Source organism: Notamacropus eugenii, chromosome 3 (genome assembly GCF_028372415.1).
Source record: "Notamacropus eugenii isolate mMacEug1 chromosome 3, mMacEug1.pri_v2, whole genome shotgun sequence".
NCBI classification, from domain to species: Eukaryota; Metazoa; Chordata; class Mammalia; order Diprotodontia; family Macropodidae; genus Notamacropus; species Notamacropus eugenii.
The window spans coordinates 220,614,475-220,633,082 of NC_092874.1; the positions used below are offsets into that span (position 1 = coordinate 220,614,475).

The 18,608-nt window shown below is 43.2% G+C and overlaps 1 protein-coding gene across 3 annotated transcripts; it reads right to left on the minus strand.

Moving 5' to 3' along the window:
• Nucleotides 1–1,104: 1,104 nt before the first annotated feature.
• DDX23 (DEAD-box helicase 23) lies at nucleotides 1,105–18,281 on the minus strand. Of its 3 annotated transcripts, none has more exons than XM_072654544.1 (18): nucleotides 17,694–17,875; nucleotides 12,579–12,649; nucleotides 11,686–11,894; nucleotides 10,426–10,530; nucleotides 8,337–8,430; nucleotides 8,155–8,220; nucleotides 7,882–8,020; nucleotides 7,522–7,655; nucleotides 7,318–7,430; nucleotides 6,942–7,085; nucleotides 6,634–6,859; nucleotides 6,244–6,389; nucleotides 5,219–5,396; nucleotides 4,438–4,680; nucleotides 3,850–4,001; nucleotides 3,393–3,501; nucleotides 2,571–2,745; nucleotides 1,105–2,054 (listed from the first exon to the last, which is right to left on the minus strand). In XM_072654544.1, the coding sequence occupies exons 3-18, from the start codon at nucleotides 11,892–11,894 to the stop codon at nucleotides 1,831–1,833; spliced, it is 2,457 nt and encodes an 818-aa protein (XP_072510645.1). In that variant the 5' UTR covers nucleotides 12,579–12,649; nucleotides 17,694–17,875; the 3' UTR covers nucleotides 1,105–1,830. The 3 variants fall into 3 exon arrangements, with proteins under 3 accessions (XP_072510645.1, XP_072510646.1, XP_072510647.1); XM_072654545.1 differs by lacking the exon at nucleotides 17,694–17,875 and adding an exon at nucleotides 15,344–15,457; XM_072654546.1 differs by lacking the exon at nucleotides 12,579–12,649 and having other exon boundaries at nucleotides 17,694–18,281.
• Nucleotides 18,282–18,608: the final 327 nt, after the last annotated feature.

Below are 18,608 nucleotides of genomic sequence, written 5' to 3' on the forward strand. Positions count from 1 at the left end.
ATTCATCAGAACGTAAGGAAATGAGGGAGAAAAGAGGTTGAGTTCTGTCTAGGTCTCATATTTCCTCATTCCTTTTCTTCAGGGACTCAAGATCCCCAGGCCACGGATAACCTGGTCCCCTTCCACCTCAAAACTTAGGGTCCCTTTCCAACTTAGAGTCTGAGTAGCATAATGGAAACAGTAGTGGATCAGGATTCTTGACCTGACGATACTGGTAACTCATAAGCAAGCCATTTCATCTGTTTGGGTCTCAAAATGTGGTGGCAGGGTTAGACAATTTTCAAAGTCAATTTAGCATGGAGATTTTGTGACTAGGTACATTAAATATTCCCTTAGTCGTGACTCCATTTCCTTCTAGAATCTGTGTAGCCCCTTTTGATGGGCAAGAGTCCATTAGTAACAGTGAGTGAATAGTTGTCCTGGGGAGGGAGTGTGGTGCTAAATCTTCAGCTTAGGTTTCCAGTTATAAACTATTATACTGATTTTTCCCTTGAGCTGCTGGTACTGGCACAGTTCTCGTTCTAGGTACATGGAATTCAGTATTGCCCAGGAAAGGCAGTCCTGTGCCTCTGCTTCCCTGGAGCTCACTTGATTTTTCCCTGTAGGCTGTGAACTCTAGGTAACCACGAAGGACCCGAGGCTAAAAGGACGCATTGTTGGACACAACTGTGCTCTTCTTTGAGGTTATCAATCATCCCCACGTTTCAAAAATACTCCAACAAGCTGGCTGTCCTCTTATCTTGCAAAGCTTCCTGAATATTCTACAATGTAATCATGGAAATAATGGCAGGACGTCATTGCTACCCTGCTAACCTCACAAAAGCACCCCATGCAAACACAGAACGCTCCCACGTCTGTCTGGTGCATGTCTTCTCTGGGTTCCAATATCAGTTCCTTTTTCTAACTCTTCCGTTGCCCTTTTGGATCTCTACTGGCCCAAAGTTTCTGTGCCCAAATGAATTCAGTAAAAATCAGCCCCGCCACATTCTGATATGAGCCACATTATTCCCACATATATCTAGAAACTAGGTTCTTGTTTTTTCTGTCTTCAAAATGTCAGGCAATGTCAAAGAGGTGAGCTAGGAGACTGACTAAACGCATACATCATGTTTATATATTTATTCTCAGAACATACAAATTTTCATCTCAGAGAATAGAAAACAGAACTGTTCACAGCTAGTAATTGAGATTCAGACAGCCATTCCTACTCTGACCCCACAATATTTGTTTAAAAAAAAAATAGTCCCCTTGGGCCAGGAGTGGCCTGAGTATGCAGAACATTTTCTCCCTGGCACAGCAGCTACACACAGGTCAAATGCTCTTGACTTGCTTTATAAGCCAAATGGGAAAAGGTGATCAAAGTGACCATGGAGGAAAGCTGCCAATGTCAAAGAGCCTTCATGGTATCAGCACCCCCAGATCACTCCAGGCAATGCTGCTGTGGCTAGTGCAATCAGAAGACTGTGCCAAAGAAGGTTCCATCTAGGCACCCAGAGGCCTGTTCAGTCTAGGGGAAAACGACAACCCAATGCCCAACCGAGAGCCAGAGGGAAGTCTCTGCTATCCTAGGAGAGCCCACAGATGGGTATGGTGAGGCCAGAGTTTGCAATTGTTTACTTCACTCCTATTTTAACCCCCACCTCTTATCTCCCCTTACAGCCCTGATCATGGGCCTTGGGACCTGTCCAAGGGATTAGGCAGGATGATCTTAAACGCTTCCATCAGCCTCCGCCACCCAGTAGGAAGCTGAAAAAAGAGATGTAAAGGCCCAAAGAAGAAGCAGCAGGAAGCCACAGAGCATCTCTGACACCCAGGGAAAGGTTTGTGGGGTTAGGCAAAGATAGTCTCCTCCCGACGTTTCTTGGTAAGGATGGTGCCCGGCTTGTGCTGAGCATCAGGGTGGTTGGCCAGTTCTGGGGGACAGGATGACACAGGACTTTCTAGTATGGCCTGCTTTAGCTCATAGAAAACAGCAGAGTCCTCCTTGGTGAGAAAGGTGATGGCAACACCACTTTTGCCTGCTCTCCCTGTACGTCCAATACGGTGGATGTAATCTGGAGAGTTGGAGAGAAGCTTATAATTAGGTACAAATCCATTTCACTAATATTTATCTCTTGGCTAAATAGCATCTGAAGACTCTACCCTCCTAGTTCCATGTTCTTCTTTGCATCTGGAGTTGCCACTGCTTGTCCTCTGGGGCACCTCATTTTCCTGAGGCTCTCTGGCCCCAGGGGCCACAATTTAGAACTTAAGATTTTATTTCCACATCCCATTACCTTTGCCCCAATCTTTCCCCCAACATCTTAGGGACATTTTTTTTTTCTTCAATGGACAGGAGCACAGAACACTGGAACGTGAAAGCAAGAAAAGGTAGGGGAAAAGGCTGAAGGTCTTCCCAGAGTGAGGGGCAAACCCGGGTCTCAGCAGGCAAAACTGGAGATAAGGATCTCCTGGAGACAGTGACTTTTGATACCGAGTGCTACACATGAAAGTAGTGGCCAAATGAGAATGATGCGTTTGAGAGATTGTCATGTACACTCTGGACTGAGGCAACTGAATTTCCTTCTTACCTTCAATATTTTTGGCCATGTCATAGTTGACGACCATAGACACATCCTGAATATCAATACCACGACCAGCCACATCTGTGGCCACCAGTATGTCCTTTGCACCAGCTTTGAGATTGGAGAGTGCAAACTCACGCTGCTCTTGCCCTTTCCCACCATGCAGTGTGCAAGCATTGTACTGTGGAGAGAGGAATGAGGTCAGGAGAGAGTACTTCATTCAGAAAAGCACAGAAGAATTGCTGAAGGGACCAAGAAAGGGACACTGATTTGGAGGAGACAGCAACAGAACTGAGCAGAATACTTCAGTATTCTTAGGGGGTGTGCTGAAATAAAGAACGACTGACAGGGGTAAAATCAGAATAGGGAGAGGAGAGGAGAGGATAAGGAGTGGTAGGGTTGGATTGGATAAATACAGGAAGAAAAGCAGAGGGGAGAATGAAGAGATCAGGCAGGACAGGGGATGTGAAGAGCAAGGGGGTATACAGGACTGACTGAGTTAGGGAAGATTACAAGTTCAGTGAAAGGAACCCACTCAATCACCACCACTGGAGAGAAGGAGCCTGGAGCTCTGGGCTTTTTAGAGGCTTGCTCTACTCAGCATCCCCAGACCCCTGCCAGAAGAACCTTTCCTAGCCCTTTTAAATCTGAGTAGGACTAAACCACAGACTGCCATGGTTGACAATGCTAAATTGGTCTGGCTCTCCCTTGAGCCTGAGATCTTTCCCATCATACTGTCCTTGGCTTCTAGGAGCCTGAAAAAGGGACAGAAAAGGGTTAGAAAAGAATCTCATAGTTTGTGACCAGTACCCACTAGTCTACACTCACCCCCATCTTTTCTAGGGATTTGGCCAGCACATCGCAGCCCTTCTTTTGGTTGACAAAGATGATGATGGGTGGGTCGAAGCCTTGCTCCAATATTGCTAAGAGTTTTTTCCTAGGATAGGAAGAGAAAGATTAGTAAAAGGCAGGATCCGGCAAATGAATTCTCCAACCCTCTAATTGGGCACCCAGAATCACAGGAAAGGTGCCTGCAATGGAACGACCTACTTTAGCCAAAAATAGGGTCCCCAAGGTTGCCTGGCACTAATAGCCACCGAAGGAAAAACAGCAGAGCAGAATAAGTAACCCCAATTTACCACTTTGGAGAGTCTTAAAAATTTACCATCCTAGTCCCCTCCTCATTCTGCCTCCCATCAGTTCTCCACCCCCAAACTAGCAGATAAGAAGTATCCCAGAGTCCCTTCCCACCCCATCTTACCCCTAGTCAGACTGCCCTTTGTACCTTTTCTCTGACTCTGACATGAGGAACACCTTCTGCTCCACACGTTCATGAGGCTTGCCCGCAGAGCCAATGTACACCACAGCCGGACGCCGTAGGTAGCTACGAGCCAAACGTTCCACTGCTGGAGGCATGGTAGCTGTGAACATGACTGTCTGTAGGAACAAAAGACTGCCATCTCAATCCCTTATCCTTTCACTGTCACCTGACAGTTTAACCTAGGACTGCAGGAAGATTAGCTTTAAAATGAAATTTATGCCTTAAAATGCTGGGGAGGAACAAAAAGGAAAACCATAATGTCATTTAAAGTTCTTTTAAGATCTCATCTAAAGAGGGTAGGGCTCTGACTTTCAGGGTGATGGTAACAATGGAGTCTTATTTGCTAGACACTGTGAAAAACTCTTGTAAGGTCTGAATTAAATGCCCCAGCCTCCCTAAGCCACTTCCCAATCATGTCCTCACCACCACAGCATCCTGCCTGGTTAACAGTTTTCTCTGCCACCAACTTGGGCAAAAAAAGTACCCTTAGGATGAGAAGGTTCTTGGAGCATGCCCAAACCCCCTGAGTCCTGTCCCGAGATCCAGCCTTACCTGGCGGTACTTATGCTTGCCTGACTCAAAGTTGGCCAACATCTTCTCCGGATCCTCAGCCTCATCTGTATCTGGCTTCTGGTTGCTGACAGGCATGTGCTCAAGGATCTTCTGCACATCTGGCTCAAAGCCCATGTCAATCATCCTGTCGGCTTCATCCAGGACCACATAGGTGCAGCGGCTCAGCACCAGATAACGGTTCTCAAGCACATCAATCAGTCTTCCAGGGGTGGCAATGACAATCTGCAAGAAGACATTCTTTTCTTCTCCTTCCCATTTGTAGTTTCCCCCTGAGGAATGGCACATCAATCCTGGGGCATCTGTACTGTCCCATCCCCCCCACTGATGCATTTCAGTTCTGACTATGTCTGGCAGGGCAAACTGGCCAAAAATGATTCTCCCACTCCCCTCATCTTGGATTCCTCCAAGAAAGAATGGGCTAAAATAAGTATGAAGGGCCAGCAGATCTAAGATCCAAGAGAACTTTCTAAGGGGAAAGTACATATGAAGGTGGAATTCTATAAAGAGAGTGACAGAGGCAGGCAACCAAAGGCAGAAGGGCTTCCCTCTTCAACTCAGGGAGAAGAACTACATTTTGAACTTGCAAACTTATTCCCAAAATGAGTTAAGAAGTATATACAGTGTCAATTAGCCAGATAAGACATATTACTCTTAATTCCACTAAATACTCATACAAGGAGCTCTCGAACAAAAACCAAAGTCCCATACAATGGAGAGTGCCCTGAACCCCATGGCTGACTTGCTGGCTAAACAAACAAACCTCACAGCCCATGCGTAGTCTGAAGCCCTGGTCCTCTCGGGAGATGCCACCAATGACAGCCACAGTACGGATCCCTAAGGGTTTCCCAAACTTGATAGTCTCCTCTTCAATCTGCTGAGCCAACTCACGAGTAGGAGCCAAGATAATTGCATAGGGGCCCTGGTCTGACTCTTCAATCCTGTGACAAATAAAGCCACCCCATTGTCACCAACCTCAGTTCTTCCTCTAATAAACTACTTTCTTCTTCCTGTACAGCAGGCAGGCCTTAAGGAGATACAACATCCTTAAGGGAAGCTGGAGAAAAAGGGGATTATGGATCATATTGTAGACTAGCAAGGTCCTCCAACTCCTAATTTCTCATCTGTCTCTGGGTAAGACAAGCCTAGCCCTAGCCTTGGAAGAAAAAAGTCATTCCTACTCTTGAGGTCACTGAAACAGAAGATACTAAAATTTTACTCATCAACTACTCCAGTGCTTCACACCATGCACAGCCAAGAAATTCTTCCTAATGTTTAAAGTAAGTACTTTAAGTCCTTTATTTCTTGTTCAGACATTAAGAGAAATAGAAATCAGCCATTCACCTTCCTCTGTGTGATGCCCCTTCACAAACTAGAAAACAATTACTAAATTCTCCCTCTATATTCTGAAAAGTCCCAGCTCCTTTCATCATGCCTGAGTGGTGGTGAAGAGTCCTGGACTCGGAGTTAGAAAAACCAGATTCTAGTGACAGTTCTTTTTCCCAGTAGTTATGTGACCCTGGATAATCTACTTAACCTCTTTGGGCCTCAGTTTCCTTGTCTGGAGATTAAGGGGTTGAACTAGATTACCTTTAAAGTCCCTTTCCAGCTATAAAACCCTATATTCTGTGACCCTGTCTATGGTCCTAAGATTTTCTGCAGTGAAGAGCTCCCAAATGGACCCATGTTTAGAGAAGGGCTCTGAAGAGGCAGAAAAAAGAATTCAGAGAGTTCATTTGTTGCCTCTGCCCTCTTCCACCCAGCTTCACCTACTCCACCAGGTGTTACCTGTCAATTTTGGGAAGGGTAGTGATCCAGACCAGCAGGGGAATAAGGAAGGCTGCTGTCTTGCCACTGCCAGTCTCAGCCACACCGATGATGTCACGATTCTGTAGTCCAATAGGAATTGCCTGGCGCTGGATGGGTGTTGGTTCCTGCAGAGATGCAAGGAAGGATCAGTAAGTCCACACAGGATCATTTTGCCAGGGATGGTGCTGAAGTAGCGGATACACTCACTGAGTGATGTTCTAAGGTAAAAGGACACAGGAAATAAAGAGAAATACCAACAGGCCAAAGTTTTTTGAAGGAGAATGCCCAGTTAGCCAGAAGAGACAGCATGTGGGGAAGAGGCCAAGTTCCTATAAGTATGCCACACAGGATCTCCCTGGCTCCACTCACCTTATAGCCACACTTGTCAATGACCTCCAGAATGTGTGGGGGTAGTGAAGAGTCTTTCCAGGAGCGGATGGGATTGGGGATCTTACCACCCTTGGTGGTAATGCTGTAGTCTTCCCGGAAGATGCGCCAGTCTCTGTCTGTCATCTCATCCAGCTTTTTCTGTGACCAGTGCCTGTCATCCCAGCGCTGCTTAGCTTCTTTCTTCCGAAGTTTTCGAAGTCTTGCCCTGGGAGAAGAATCAGGACCCTGACACTCATTCCGTGGGGGCGTTACATTTCACCCCGCCACCCTCGGCGCTGGTCACTTACTCTTCCTGCTCTTTCTCTTCCAGAGTGCGTCGTTTCTCCATCAGGTCTCCGTAGAAACGTGACTGTTCCCGTTTCTGCTGTTTCAGGTCAATGCCAGCAATAAAGCCTCGGCCTAACAACTGCACCTGGTGCCTTTCCTTGTACCTGGGAGTTGGAAAGGAAAAGGACAGGAAAAGTGGGGGGTTCAAATAGCAAGTCAGAAGCCTCAGAGGCTCCTCCTTCCTAGTCAGGGCTCTATTTTCCAGAGAACAGTGTAAGGAGGACTGTCTCCCTTCGGTCAGTTCTCTCATTGATTTATTCTCATTGTTTCCATTGCATCATTTCTAGGAGTGCCTTCATGGACAAGGACCGAGAGTTTGAGTCCAAAGCCACTCACAGCGGGTTGTAGTCTATGGATGTGTCCTCAGAGGCATCCCACTCAAAGACAAACTTCCTGTCATTCAGGTGCCTTGTACGCCGCCGCTTCTTCACCCCGCCCAGGTAGCGTTCCTGCCCAGGAAGACAGAGCCATGCCCGTGAGGCTTAGGCCCCACAGGTCTTTTCACTTCTTAGGGCAAGGCTGGTGAGGTTTGAGCAGTACCTTAATGGCGTGCAGCTCCTTGCTCTTGTCCTTCTCCTCACGGATCTTCTGCCTCCCCTCCTCATCCTCATTGCCATTTGTCTCTCTCTCCATTCTCTCCCTTCGTTCTCGGCGTTCCCGCTCTTGAGGGTCTTCTATGGACCGTAAGAAAACAAAGGAAGTGTTAGCAGAAGAGAAGAAAATTAATGGGGAAATAAGCATAGTAAAAAGTAAAAAAAGAAGGAAAATACAGTCCTGTATAAGGAGAATTGTGCTTCTTGACAAATCCATTACTTCATCTTGCCCAAATGTCAAGCAAGACTCAAGAAGTCTCCATCCCTGTCACCCAAATGACATTGTATCATCTAGAAGCATACTCACCCAGCATCTTCCTGCCCAGGTCTTGGAAGTGTTTCCTTTTCTTTCTCTCCTCCTCAATCAGCTTTTGCCTCTCTTCCACTTCCTGCTGTCGCCGTTTGAGGGCTTCAGCCTCTCTTTCTGCTTTAGAGAGGAACTTGGGCTGTACAAATGATTAGTGCAGTCAATGAAGATACAAAACCATCTAATCAATGCAGAGAAAGGAAGGGGATAAACACAAGAGTTCTAGGCACCAGGACCTCCAGGGTGAAACAATCCATATATTTAAATTCTTACCTTGGCCTCAGCTTCCTCTTCTGCCTTCTTCTTGGCCAGAAGTTCTTCCAGAGATAAGGGCTGGGCCTGTGACATAAACGGTACCCATTACTGGCACATAAAACTCTCCCTTCTCTGAAGACTCTCAGTGGCTAGGGGATGTAGGCAGTGAGTGAAGTACAGGAGTCTGTCCATTCTCTTACTTTTGGCTTCTTTTCCCCATGGTCATCATCTTCATCCTTCTTGGAATCTCTATCCTTCCGGGATTTAGAGTCTTTTCCTCGGCCAGGGGATAAGCTTCAAGGGGAAGGGAAGAGCAAAATCCCATGTTAGTGCCTTATCTCAGGCCCTTTATTTATGCAGACTGAACCACAGACAGAGTATGACAGAAAAGCTGAAGAAGAGTCAGAATGCAACAAGATCTGCCAATAAACCACTTCTTAAGGGAATCATGGTAAGCAAGATAACTGTGCCTTGTCTGTAGCTGAACATGGACTGATTCTCTGTTCTCTATTTTACTTGAATTTCCTCCGCTAGACCAATATGGGGAAATAAGTCCTCAAAGCTATTTTCTGCAAATCGATTGTAGGCATGAAAAAAAATCTTACTTATCTGTAAATGATCCAAAATTAACATAAATGACTTCTTAGATTTCACATAATAGCCTTTACAGTTCTTTTCACATTTATTAACAAATATTCCCTCTTCCTCTAGACCCATCTTTTTTCTCCTGAAATCTTTTACTTGACGTTAACCTATGAAGAATCTGAAATAACCTCCAAAATATCAGCATTTTAAAAGTATAACATTCTTCATTTGTCTTGCACACTTAGGGCTTGTCAGAACTTTGAAGAAGGAGCTGAAACGGTCTTACTTCTTATTCACTTGTCAATAAATTGAGGCACTAAAATCAATACAATAACAAAACTGGGCAATATGTTAACAACTCTGGTCAGAACTGGATAGATACTTAATAGACTTGTATTTTTTTTTCTAAAATTATATCTAAAGTCAAAGGCTATATAAGAATCTAAAAGAATAAAAATGTAGTAACTGCGTGTTTGATAACCCTAAGGAATATACAAATACTTGGGGAAGAACACTCTATTTGACAAGTACTGTTCAGAGAAAGCAATCTGCTAGAAATTAGATTTAGACCAATATCTTGCACATATACCATAATAAGTTTGAAATGGACACTAGACCTGACTATCAAAGGTCAAACTATAAAAATAATTAGAAGAAAATAAAATCAAGTAACTTTCAAAATGACTCTGGCTAGGAGAATTCTTAACTAAACAGGGGATAGATCTTTTAAAGTAAAACAGGTAATTTTGATTATATAAATTTGAAAAGTTTTTGCATGAACACAATCAATGCAACTAGAATAAAAGGGAAATCATGGATTGAGAAAATAAAAAGTTTGCATCAAAAAGTTTGCTCTGAGAAGCATCAGATATCCAAGATCTCTAGGAGACTAACACAAATACATAAGACCAAGAATCATTTCCCAATAGATAAGTGGTGAAAGGATATAAATACAAACAATTCTCAAAAGGAGAATTTCAAACTATTAACAATCATATGAAACACTTCCCCAAGTTGCTAATAGTAATAGAAATATTAAAAAAAAAAACTGAAGTTTCATCTCACATCCAACAAATTAGCAATAATAATAAATGATGGAAAAAATGAAGGTCAGAGATGCCATGGAAAGAAAATGTATAAGTGGTGGTACTACAGATTGGTCCAACCATTTTGGAAAGCAATTGTGAATTATGCAAAGAAAGTGAGTAAGTCGTCCATTCCCTCTGACCCAGAGAGAAGGCCAAAAGTAGAAACATTGCCAGATATAGCAAAGGATTAAATTAGTGGAGCTTAATAATAGCAGCCACTGCAAAATTTCAAATGCCTTTTTAATAAAAAGTAACGTGCGAACAAAGTCACTTCATGGGGTTAAATGCCTCATTGATTTGTATATAGCTTTACTGCTAATTCTTATTTTTATATCACCTTCATTTCTAAATCTATTCCTCCCCACTCTCTTACCCAACAAGCCATCCCTTGTTACAAAAAGAGAAAGAAAAAAAAGCAGTTCAACAAAATACGTCAATCAAGTCTAACAGTATAGGAAACGTTCCATTTTCATAGTCCCCCACCCCTGCAAAGAAAGAAGGGAGGTTATGTGATAATAATTTAAATCCACTTTTCTATGAACTCATGGCCATCCATCATGCAGACGCACAAGGCCAGGTGAGTTCATATGAAGTCCCTTTCCTATTTCTCAGATACCTGGATCGTTTACGGTCCTTATCTCGCCTGTGTCCATCCTTGTCCCGGTCCTTCTTGTTTCGATCTCTATCTTTGTCACGATCTCGATCTTTATGTCGCCTTTCCCTGAAAAACAACAAATTTAAGGAATCATTTATGTCATTTCCACTTCAACCATAAGAATCTCCTTTTTTCCTCTCTTTTTTCTCTTTTCCTTTACCTCAAGCAATATTTTCCTTCATCATCATCCTAAAGAAATGTTCCTTAAACTGGTCATGAATGAGATCTAAAGGAGTCATGTAGCTCTATTATACTGAGAGAGAAGGAGGTTGCCAAGTGACAAACAACGGCTGATTGGTGGTGGTAATAACTACGAATGACCTAGGATAAAGGTCAGGGAATGTGTAGAAATAGAGCTGGGCCAAGGCATGTATACGGTTTGGGCAAGGCTTGAAATTTTTCATCATCTCTCTTAATCCAAGTATGAACACAATTCTGCCTCTTAAAAGAGCAGTTTATTTCTATTTTAGAGTTGTAACAAGAGCAGCACAGAAAAATTAATTACTTATATACTTTAATAATAATTGCAATACTTTCTTTGCTTTTGATGGCTGTAAAATCACTGGCCACCTTATTGAGATGAGTTGCTTTTTACAGTGCTGTATCAATGCGTACTCGGTCCACAGTCTTTACATTCCATTGAAATCTGCAGTTTTTTCTCAGCTTTCCCCACCCCAGACCTCCAACACACAAAGTACATAGCAACAAAATATGATTTACAGAAACATTTCTATCACTTCATCTGTACAAGGCTGCCCCGAACAGAGAATTCTCTATTCTAAACTGCCTTAGGACAGAGAGTATATCATTTTTATACTCCAACCACTTGGTGTAGTGCCCTTGTACATAGCAGGTACTTAATGTTTACTGAATTCAAATGAATTAAATTCTCACTGGTGTTACTTTCCACAAGAGGTCCTGAATCTTCTTTTTAACATGTATAATTAAACTTAACACAAAATTGCATTACCTGTGGGCCTCTGAAACAACCACACTTTCTAGTCTTAAAATTTGCACTTATAAAAAATGTTAAAAAAGATCCTCTATCTCTAGTCCCACTCCCTCACCTCTTTTTGCCACAGCCTAGCTGGCTGCCTGTTGTGTTTATCCCAGGGCTAACTCTTCGACAAATGCAATGTGGAGTCATGGGAGCCATCCCAAGGGCTAGGGTGGGCATGAGTTGAAATCTCCAGTTCTTTCCCCCATACCAGGCACATTTACCTTTCTGTGGACTTGGACCTGGAACGTGAACGAGAATGGCTGCCTCCTCGTCGTCTGTCCCTTGACCTGTGACGCTTCCGATCTTTGGAAGGTGAAGACTTTCGATCTCTGTCCCTCTCTCTCTCTCTGTCTGGGGACCGTGACCTTTTCCTCTCTTCCTTAGAAGGTGATGTATCACGGTCCTTCTTGTCAGTTAGCTCTCCTGCCATCTGTTGATGGACAAGGTGTGGTGGTTAGGAAACAGAGTACTATTGAACCCCCAAAACATCTCAAATCAGACATCTAAGTACAATGCTATGTCACCTAGCCCTACTTAGACCTGAATAACGTCTGAGGTCCAGAGAGAATGCTTGGGAGGAAAAAGTAAAAATAATAATAGTTAACATCTATTTAATGTTTTATGATTTACAAAGATGTTTAATGTTTTATGGTTTACACACACAAAATCTCACGTGATTCTTGTGACAACCCTGTGAAGCAGATGTTACATTTTATTTCCATTTTAGAGATGAAAAAATTAGGCCTGAGAGAGGTTAAATTACTTGCACAGGGTTGCATAGCTAGAATATCGAAGACAGGCTTTGAACTCTTAGTCTTCCTAACTCCAAGCCTGGCCCTTAACCTTAACAGCCAGCTACCAAAATCTAAAAAAAGACTTAGAAATCCATAAGACTGTTGATCTCAAAAGAAACCTGGTTTTGCATACTACAACTCACCTTAGATCAGACTAAGAAAACAGTACCAGGCAGGAACAAGGAATGAGTCCTAGGGTCCCATTCCCAATACTCAAACAGATCTCACTCTCCCAAGGAACTGAGATTTGGAAAGTAATACAGCTATTAGGGCCAAACTGGTCTCACAGTCTGGTTCAACTGCCACCCTGTCTGCATTACCTTGTCTCAACGAAGGGCTGAACAAAAGTGATTCTGTTCCCCTTCTGCCTGGGGTATCCTCAAGTCCCAACCTAAAGAGAACAACATTGCCACTTTTATTCACTGTGGCTCAGTGTTTCCAAATGCCACTTGGTCCACCAAACCCACTCCAAGCACCCATAACCTGGGATTTCATCCTCTTTCAGTCCAGATTACTGGTTCTCTAACTTCTGACCACAAAACTTTTCAGTCTCACTTCATACCATACATTCAAAGTGCAGGAGGGGGCTGCGTCAATAAACATATGTAAGCAAGAAGAGAAAAATCATGAATACTCTCTAATAATCTATGTCACTAGATCTATTAAGGAAGGAAGTATGCTGGTGACTGTCCCATTTTATACACTGACATTTGCAAAAGTGAGGGGGTTGGATTAGAGGTCCCTCTGAGGTCCATCCCAAATCTAGAGCTATGATATCATAACTCTATGTAGCCCCAAGGAAAATTCTTACTTGTGGAAGTTACTGATCTATAGGTTTTTTTCTCCCTGTCTGAAGTAGCCATTGCTCCACAGGGTCAAGTGGTAGAGGCAGCAGGGCTGTGGTAATCCCTTCCCCAACAAAGCCCTACACTCAAGGTATCTGAGCTCTTCAGGGTGTTAACTGCCTCTGACTCTGTGGTGCTTGTGCCTAAATCGGGGCAACTGTGTCCCTGACCAAGCAGAGCTTTTAGATTGCTTTCTCCAGAGCCATAAGGACACTCAACAAACGTTCCTGAGTTACACTAATTCCTTGGTTCTTTCCCCACTTTCATTTTTCATATAATAACCAAGTGTTATTGATTCTACTTTTCTAGTATCTCTCATATCTGTCCTCTCTTCTCTATTTCTATTACAAATACCCTAGTTAAATATTAGCACTCATTGTCACCTGATGCCCAGACTAGCAGTTTCCAAAGTGGAGTACACAAAATGATCCACTGGGGTAACTTATTAATAGTATATATACTCAATTGGGTATAGAAATTTATCTAACCCTACAGGAGAACAGGAGGGGAAGAGGTGCTCATAAAAGGGAGGGTGGATTGTAGAAGGCAATAGTCAGAAGCAAAACACTTTTAATGAGGGATAGGGGGAAAGGAAAGAGAGAACAGAATAAAAGAGAGAAATAGGATGGAGGGAAATGCAGTTAGCAATCATAATTGTGAAAAAATTTCTGAAGTAAGCTTCTTTAATAAAGGTCTCATCTTTCAAATACATAGAGAAATGAGTCAAATGTATACAAATAAGTGCCATTCCCCAATTGACAAACGATAAAAAAAAGTTTTCAGATGAAGTAACTGCCGTATAGAAAAAAATGCTATAAATCACTATTGATTGGAGAAATGCAAATTAAAACAATACTGAGGTACTATCTCATACCTATTGGCTACTGTGGCAGAAAAGGAGAATGATAAATATTGGAGATGTGGGAAAATTGAGACACTAAGGCACTGTTGGTGGAGTTGTGAACCGATTCAACCATTATGTAGAGCAATTTGGAACTATGCCCAAATATTTATAGCAGCTCTTTTCCTGCCGGCAAAGAATTGGAAATTGAAGGGATGCCCATCAACAGAGGAATGGCTGAACAATTTGTGGTATGTGATTGTGATGGAATACTATTATATGAAAGGAAGAGCTAGAAGCTCTCAGAAAAAAATGGAGAGACTGATGCAAAGTAAAATGAGAACCAGGAGAACACTGTACACAGTAACGGCAATATTGTAAGATGATCAACTGTGAATGACTTGGCAATACAATCATTCAAGACAGTTTTGAAGAACTTATCACAAAAAGTGCCTTCCATCCCCAGACTGACGGAGTCTGGTTACAGACTGAAGCACACTTTTTAAACTTTATTTTTCTTGGTTTTTTTTATTCTGGTCTGTATTTTCTTTTACAACATGACTAATGTGAAAATGTTTTGCATGATTACATGTGTAAATGTACATCAAATTGCTTGTTTCTCAATGAGGGTGGTGGGAAAGGAGGGAGAGAATTTAGAACTCAATTTAAAAAATAAATACTGAAAATTATTTTTGCATGGAATTGGGGGAAATAAAATATTAAATTAAAAAGTGATTGAATTATCCTGGATAACTCTTCTTCTCACCACATATCCAATTAGTTACCAAATCTTAACCCTTTCAACCTCCACCACAACTCACACCCAACTTTGTTATCTGTATTCACAGTTACTACCTTAGTTCAGATCCTATTCATATCTCACGTAGAAGGCCTCCTGATTGGTCTCCCTGCTCTCCACTTCAGTCCATCCTAAACATTGTTGCCAAATTGATGTCCTTAAGCACATATCTAATCATGTTACTCCCCTACTCAATCAACTCCAAAGGCTTCCCTACCTCTAGAATTAAATACAAATTTCTCTATTTAGTTTTTAAAGTCTTTCACAACACTGTCCCAAACTGTTTCCTGCCTCACTATATATTATGTCCCCACTCTTGCACTGTGACAGCCAGCCAAATTGGCTTTCCGTTTTATAAATATGATATTCCGCCTTCTATCTCCAAGTTTTTGTGCTGGTTGTCCCTGGAATGCCTTCTCCTTATGTTCACTTTATGCTTCTTCAAGAGAGTAAAGAGAATCCCTCTTCCTTGGGAAAATTCTGAAGATTATTTAGCAAGATAAGATGCTAGACAACAAGGTTCTTTCTCAGGCTGAACTGCCAAGCACTCCAACTCTGTATACCCGAATACCAAACATACATTCACCTAAAAGAACTCACACAGAGGTCAGAAGAAGCAGTACCAGGACACTCGCTGGGTCTCTCTGAAAAACTTTAGCGTCAACTGTGGGACATGGGAGATGGTGGCATCTCACCAGAATCAGACACCGTGCTCTAGGAGCAAAGCAGAATCACAGCAGCACGAAGGACACACAAGATGCACAAGCTGAGAGGTTTCTCCATCCCAGATGTTCAAATGGAGTATTTGTGCCTGACCTGTGGTAAAGCCTTCCAAGACTGTCAGTCAAACACGCTGCACCTTGACCCCAACATCATGAAGTCATTGGTCCCCTTTGAGTATGAAGGATGAAGAACAATTCAAACAGCTTTTCCATGAAGTCTTTCCTGATCCCAACTGCTAGTATCTTCCCTCCCAAAATATCTTGTATTGAACTACTTTGTATTTATTCTCTTTTGCAAAGTCTTATAATATATGTACCTACTGTCTCTCCTGATAGAACTTCCTTGCAAGTGGAGATTGTTTAACTCTTTGTATTTGTATTTCTAAGGCCCACAACAGGTCCTGGTATATAATAGGTGCTTGATACACACTTAATGACTGATATTAGCTAACGATTGTACAAAACTGTCACAATAAACAAAACATTTTTTTAAAAACCCTTAAATTTTATTGCCATAAATGGTAGGTTTGCCACCTAAAAAAATCTCTGTTTGCATACTTAAAAACACAAAACAAAATTTTCCAACCCATTTAAAAATCTTCCAAGTAATGAGTTGTGGGTTTTAACTACATTTGTTAAAAATACAAACATGGAGTAAGAGAAAATGAGGAGCTGATAATAACTCCTGATTAGTTTGCAAGAATGAACACTATAAAGGAAGGTGAAAACCTATTAACCAAATTTCAACAAAAATGACTGCATGAGAGGTGGAAGGGACTGAAAAATGTGCATCATGACTCCGCCTAAGCATGGCAATGACACACTCGTTCCATGTGGGTCCCTGGATCTTATGCATCTTCTTTTCCAGCTGTGACAGTCATTGAAACCAAATACCAAAATACACTAAACTTAGAACCAAATTCTCTACCAAAAATCAGTGTGAAACCAAGATTTTTAAAAACAATGAGGAACATCACAATTTGGTCACTAAAAATGTCACTTAAAAGGCTTCTCTGTATCATTAATAAAGTTTATGTCATCCTTTAAGAATTTCTACTTCTGTGCTTGTTTTTATACATAGGTATACATGTATACACATAAGATACATGTAATACTGATGTCACAAGATGTACATAATGACAGCAATAATTTATTTACAATATACATTAACAATTCACAAATTACAAATACAGAATAGGCTAGGCACTGGACCTGTGATTTCATTTTACAATAAATATGCATACACTGGAGGTATGTTTCAGAGTCATCTACTGATGAGAGTGTGAAATGAAGAAAAATTTGGAGATCATAGCAAGTCTTCTATCTCCACCATTCATCCTTCACGTTGCTCCCAAACTAACTTTCCTCCTTACGTCATTCCTCTGGCCAAAACCTTTCACAGGTTCTCTATGCAACCTACCCAATAACGTTCAGACTCTGTGATCCAGTATTTAACACTGTCTTCAGCCTTTCTAGGATTCTGTCAAACTGGACGAGCCCTTATGAAGACTTTTTTTTTGGCTAGTGTCAATGCTTTTGCATTAAGTGGATATTTTCCTTATATCTTTTATTTTAAATTTCCCCTCCATCCTTCCACCTCCTCCACCTTCCCAGAGAGCCGTCCCTTATAACAATCTAGCCATACTTCCTGAAGTTGGAAAAGTAAAACGTGTCTTCCTTAAGTCTTCCCAGAGGTGACAGGGAAATGTCTTTTGCACACCTGGGCTCGGGATGGGTCACTGGCGCTAGGGGCTACTGTCCCCATTAGGCTACGACCCCACGAGCAGGGCGGTCTACCGTGCCGAGCAGAGTGCCCGGGCTCAGCACACAGGGGTGGGGTGGTGTAAATGCCAGCCGGCTCTAGGGCTGGGCGCAGGGCCCGGCCCGGCCCGGCTTGGGGTGCGAGATCAGTGTCCCAGCGGCTGGCCTGGGGGGCTCCGGAAGAGCCCCTTCCAAGCGGTTCCCGGTCCTGCGGAGCCCAGCACGCGTCAGGCACTGAAGCGGCCCCCCGCGTCTGCCGCCCGTCGGAAGCAGCTCCCCGAGGCTGCAGGCAGCTACTAACATTATCACCTCGGAAAGGTCCCAGGGATGCACCCCGTCCCCGCCCTCCGGGGCTTCCTGTATCCCCAGGGTGCCTTCGCGAGCCCCGCTCCCACTCCTGATTCCCCAGGGATTGGGGGCCTCGGAGCCCCCATCTGGTCCTCGTTCCCAGAGAACCCGAGACTCACCACACCGGAGCTGAACCGCTCAACGCGGCCTCAACGTCGCAGAGAGACCGCCATTTTTCCCGGTTCCTAATCACCCAGACGGCACCTGGGGCCGCGCGCCAAGCTGGGAAAGCGAGTCCCCGGCCTCTTGGGCCTGGGCTAATCACACGTACCAGAAAACTACAGTTCCCAACGTGCACAGCGCTGGCGATTGGGTTGAGGGGGAGGAGCCGCTGGGCAATGTAGTTCTCCCAGGGCGCCTCCTAGAGGGTGTTGTGGTGTCTTGGATACCCTAAGATAATGTTCACAGGTCTTGCTCTGGGGTTCTACAATTGCAGAATTTAGAGCCAAAAGAGATCTTAGACGGCGTGATGCCCAACTCCTTTTTAAAGATGAAGGAAATGAAGCCATTTTATTTGTCTGGACAGGCAAAGCTGCCATGCCACCTGTTAGCAAAGCCCCAAAACATTTTTTGTGGAAGAATCATTGTTTTTTGGCGAGGAGGTGGTGGAGGTAATCAGCATTCGTTAAGCGCTGGGCGCTGTGCGAAACCCGCCCCGTACCTTCAGTTCTGCCCGAGTACTGCGCTGTCTCTGAACCTTTCCTCGTGTCGTGCGCCTGAGCGCATGCGCAGGCACATCATCTCTTTGGATAGTTCTCCCCCCAGAAGTGTGTGCGTGCCTGTATATGTGTTATATGTGTATGCATGTGTAATACACCTGTATGTGTTATGTGTGCGTGTGTATATTTGTATGTATGTGTGTGCACAGTGTACACCTGTATATGTGTTACATATGTATGCATGCGTGTGAACATTTGTACACATATATGTGTTATGTATGCATGTGTATGTATACATATGCAACACATACATGTGTACACATGTGCACGCACACATATACACGTATGTGTTGTGTATGTGTGTGCACATGTGTA

Bases quoted from the DNA above. Each gene is read 5' to 3' on its own strand.
- DDX23 (XM_072654546.1), bottom strand. From the start codon at position 11,894: ATGGCAGGAGAGCTAACTGACAAGAAGGACCGTGATACATCACCTTCT. The intron at 8,221-8,336 runs GTAAGAGAATGG...TTTATGTCACAG, and splicing joins ATGGGGAAAAGAAGCCAAAA to GCCCAGCCCTTATCTCTGGA. The intron at 7,431-7,521 runs GTACTGCTCAAA...CTTCCTGGGCAG, and splicing joins AGGAGCTGCACGCCATTAAG to GAACGCTACCTGGGCGGGGT.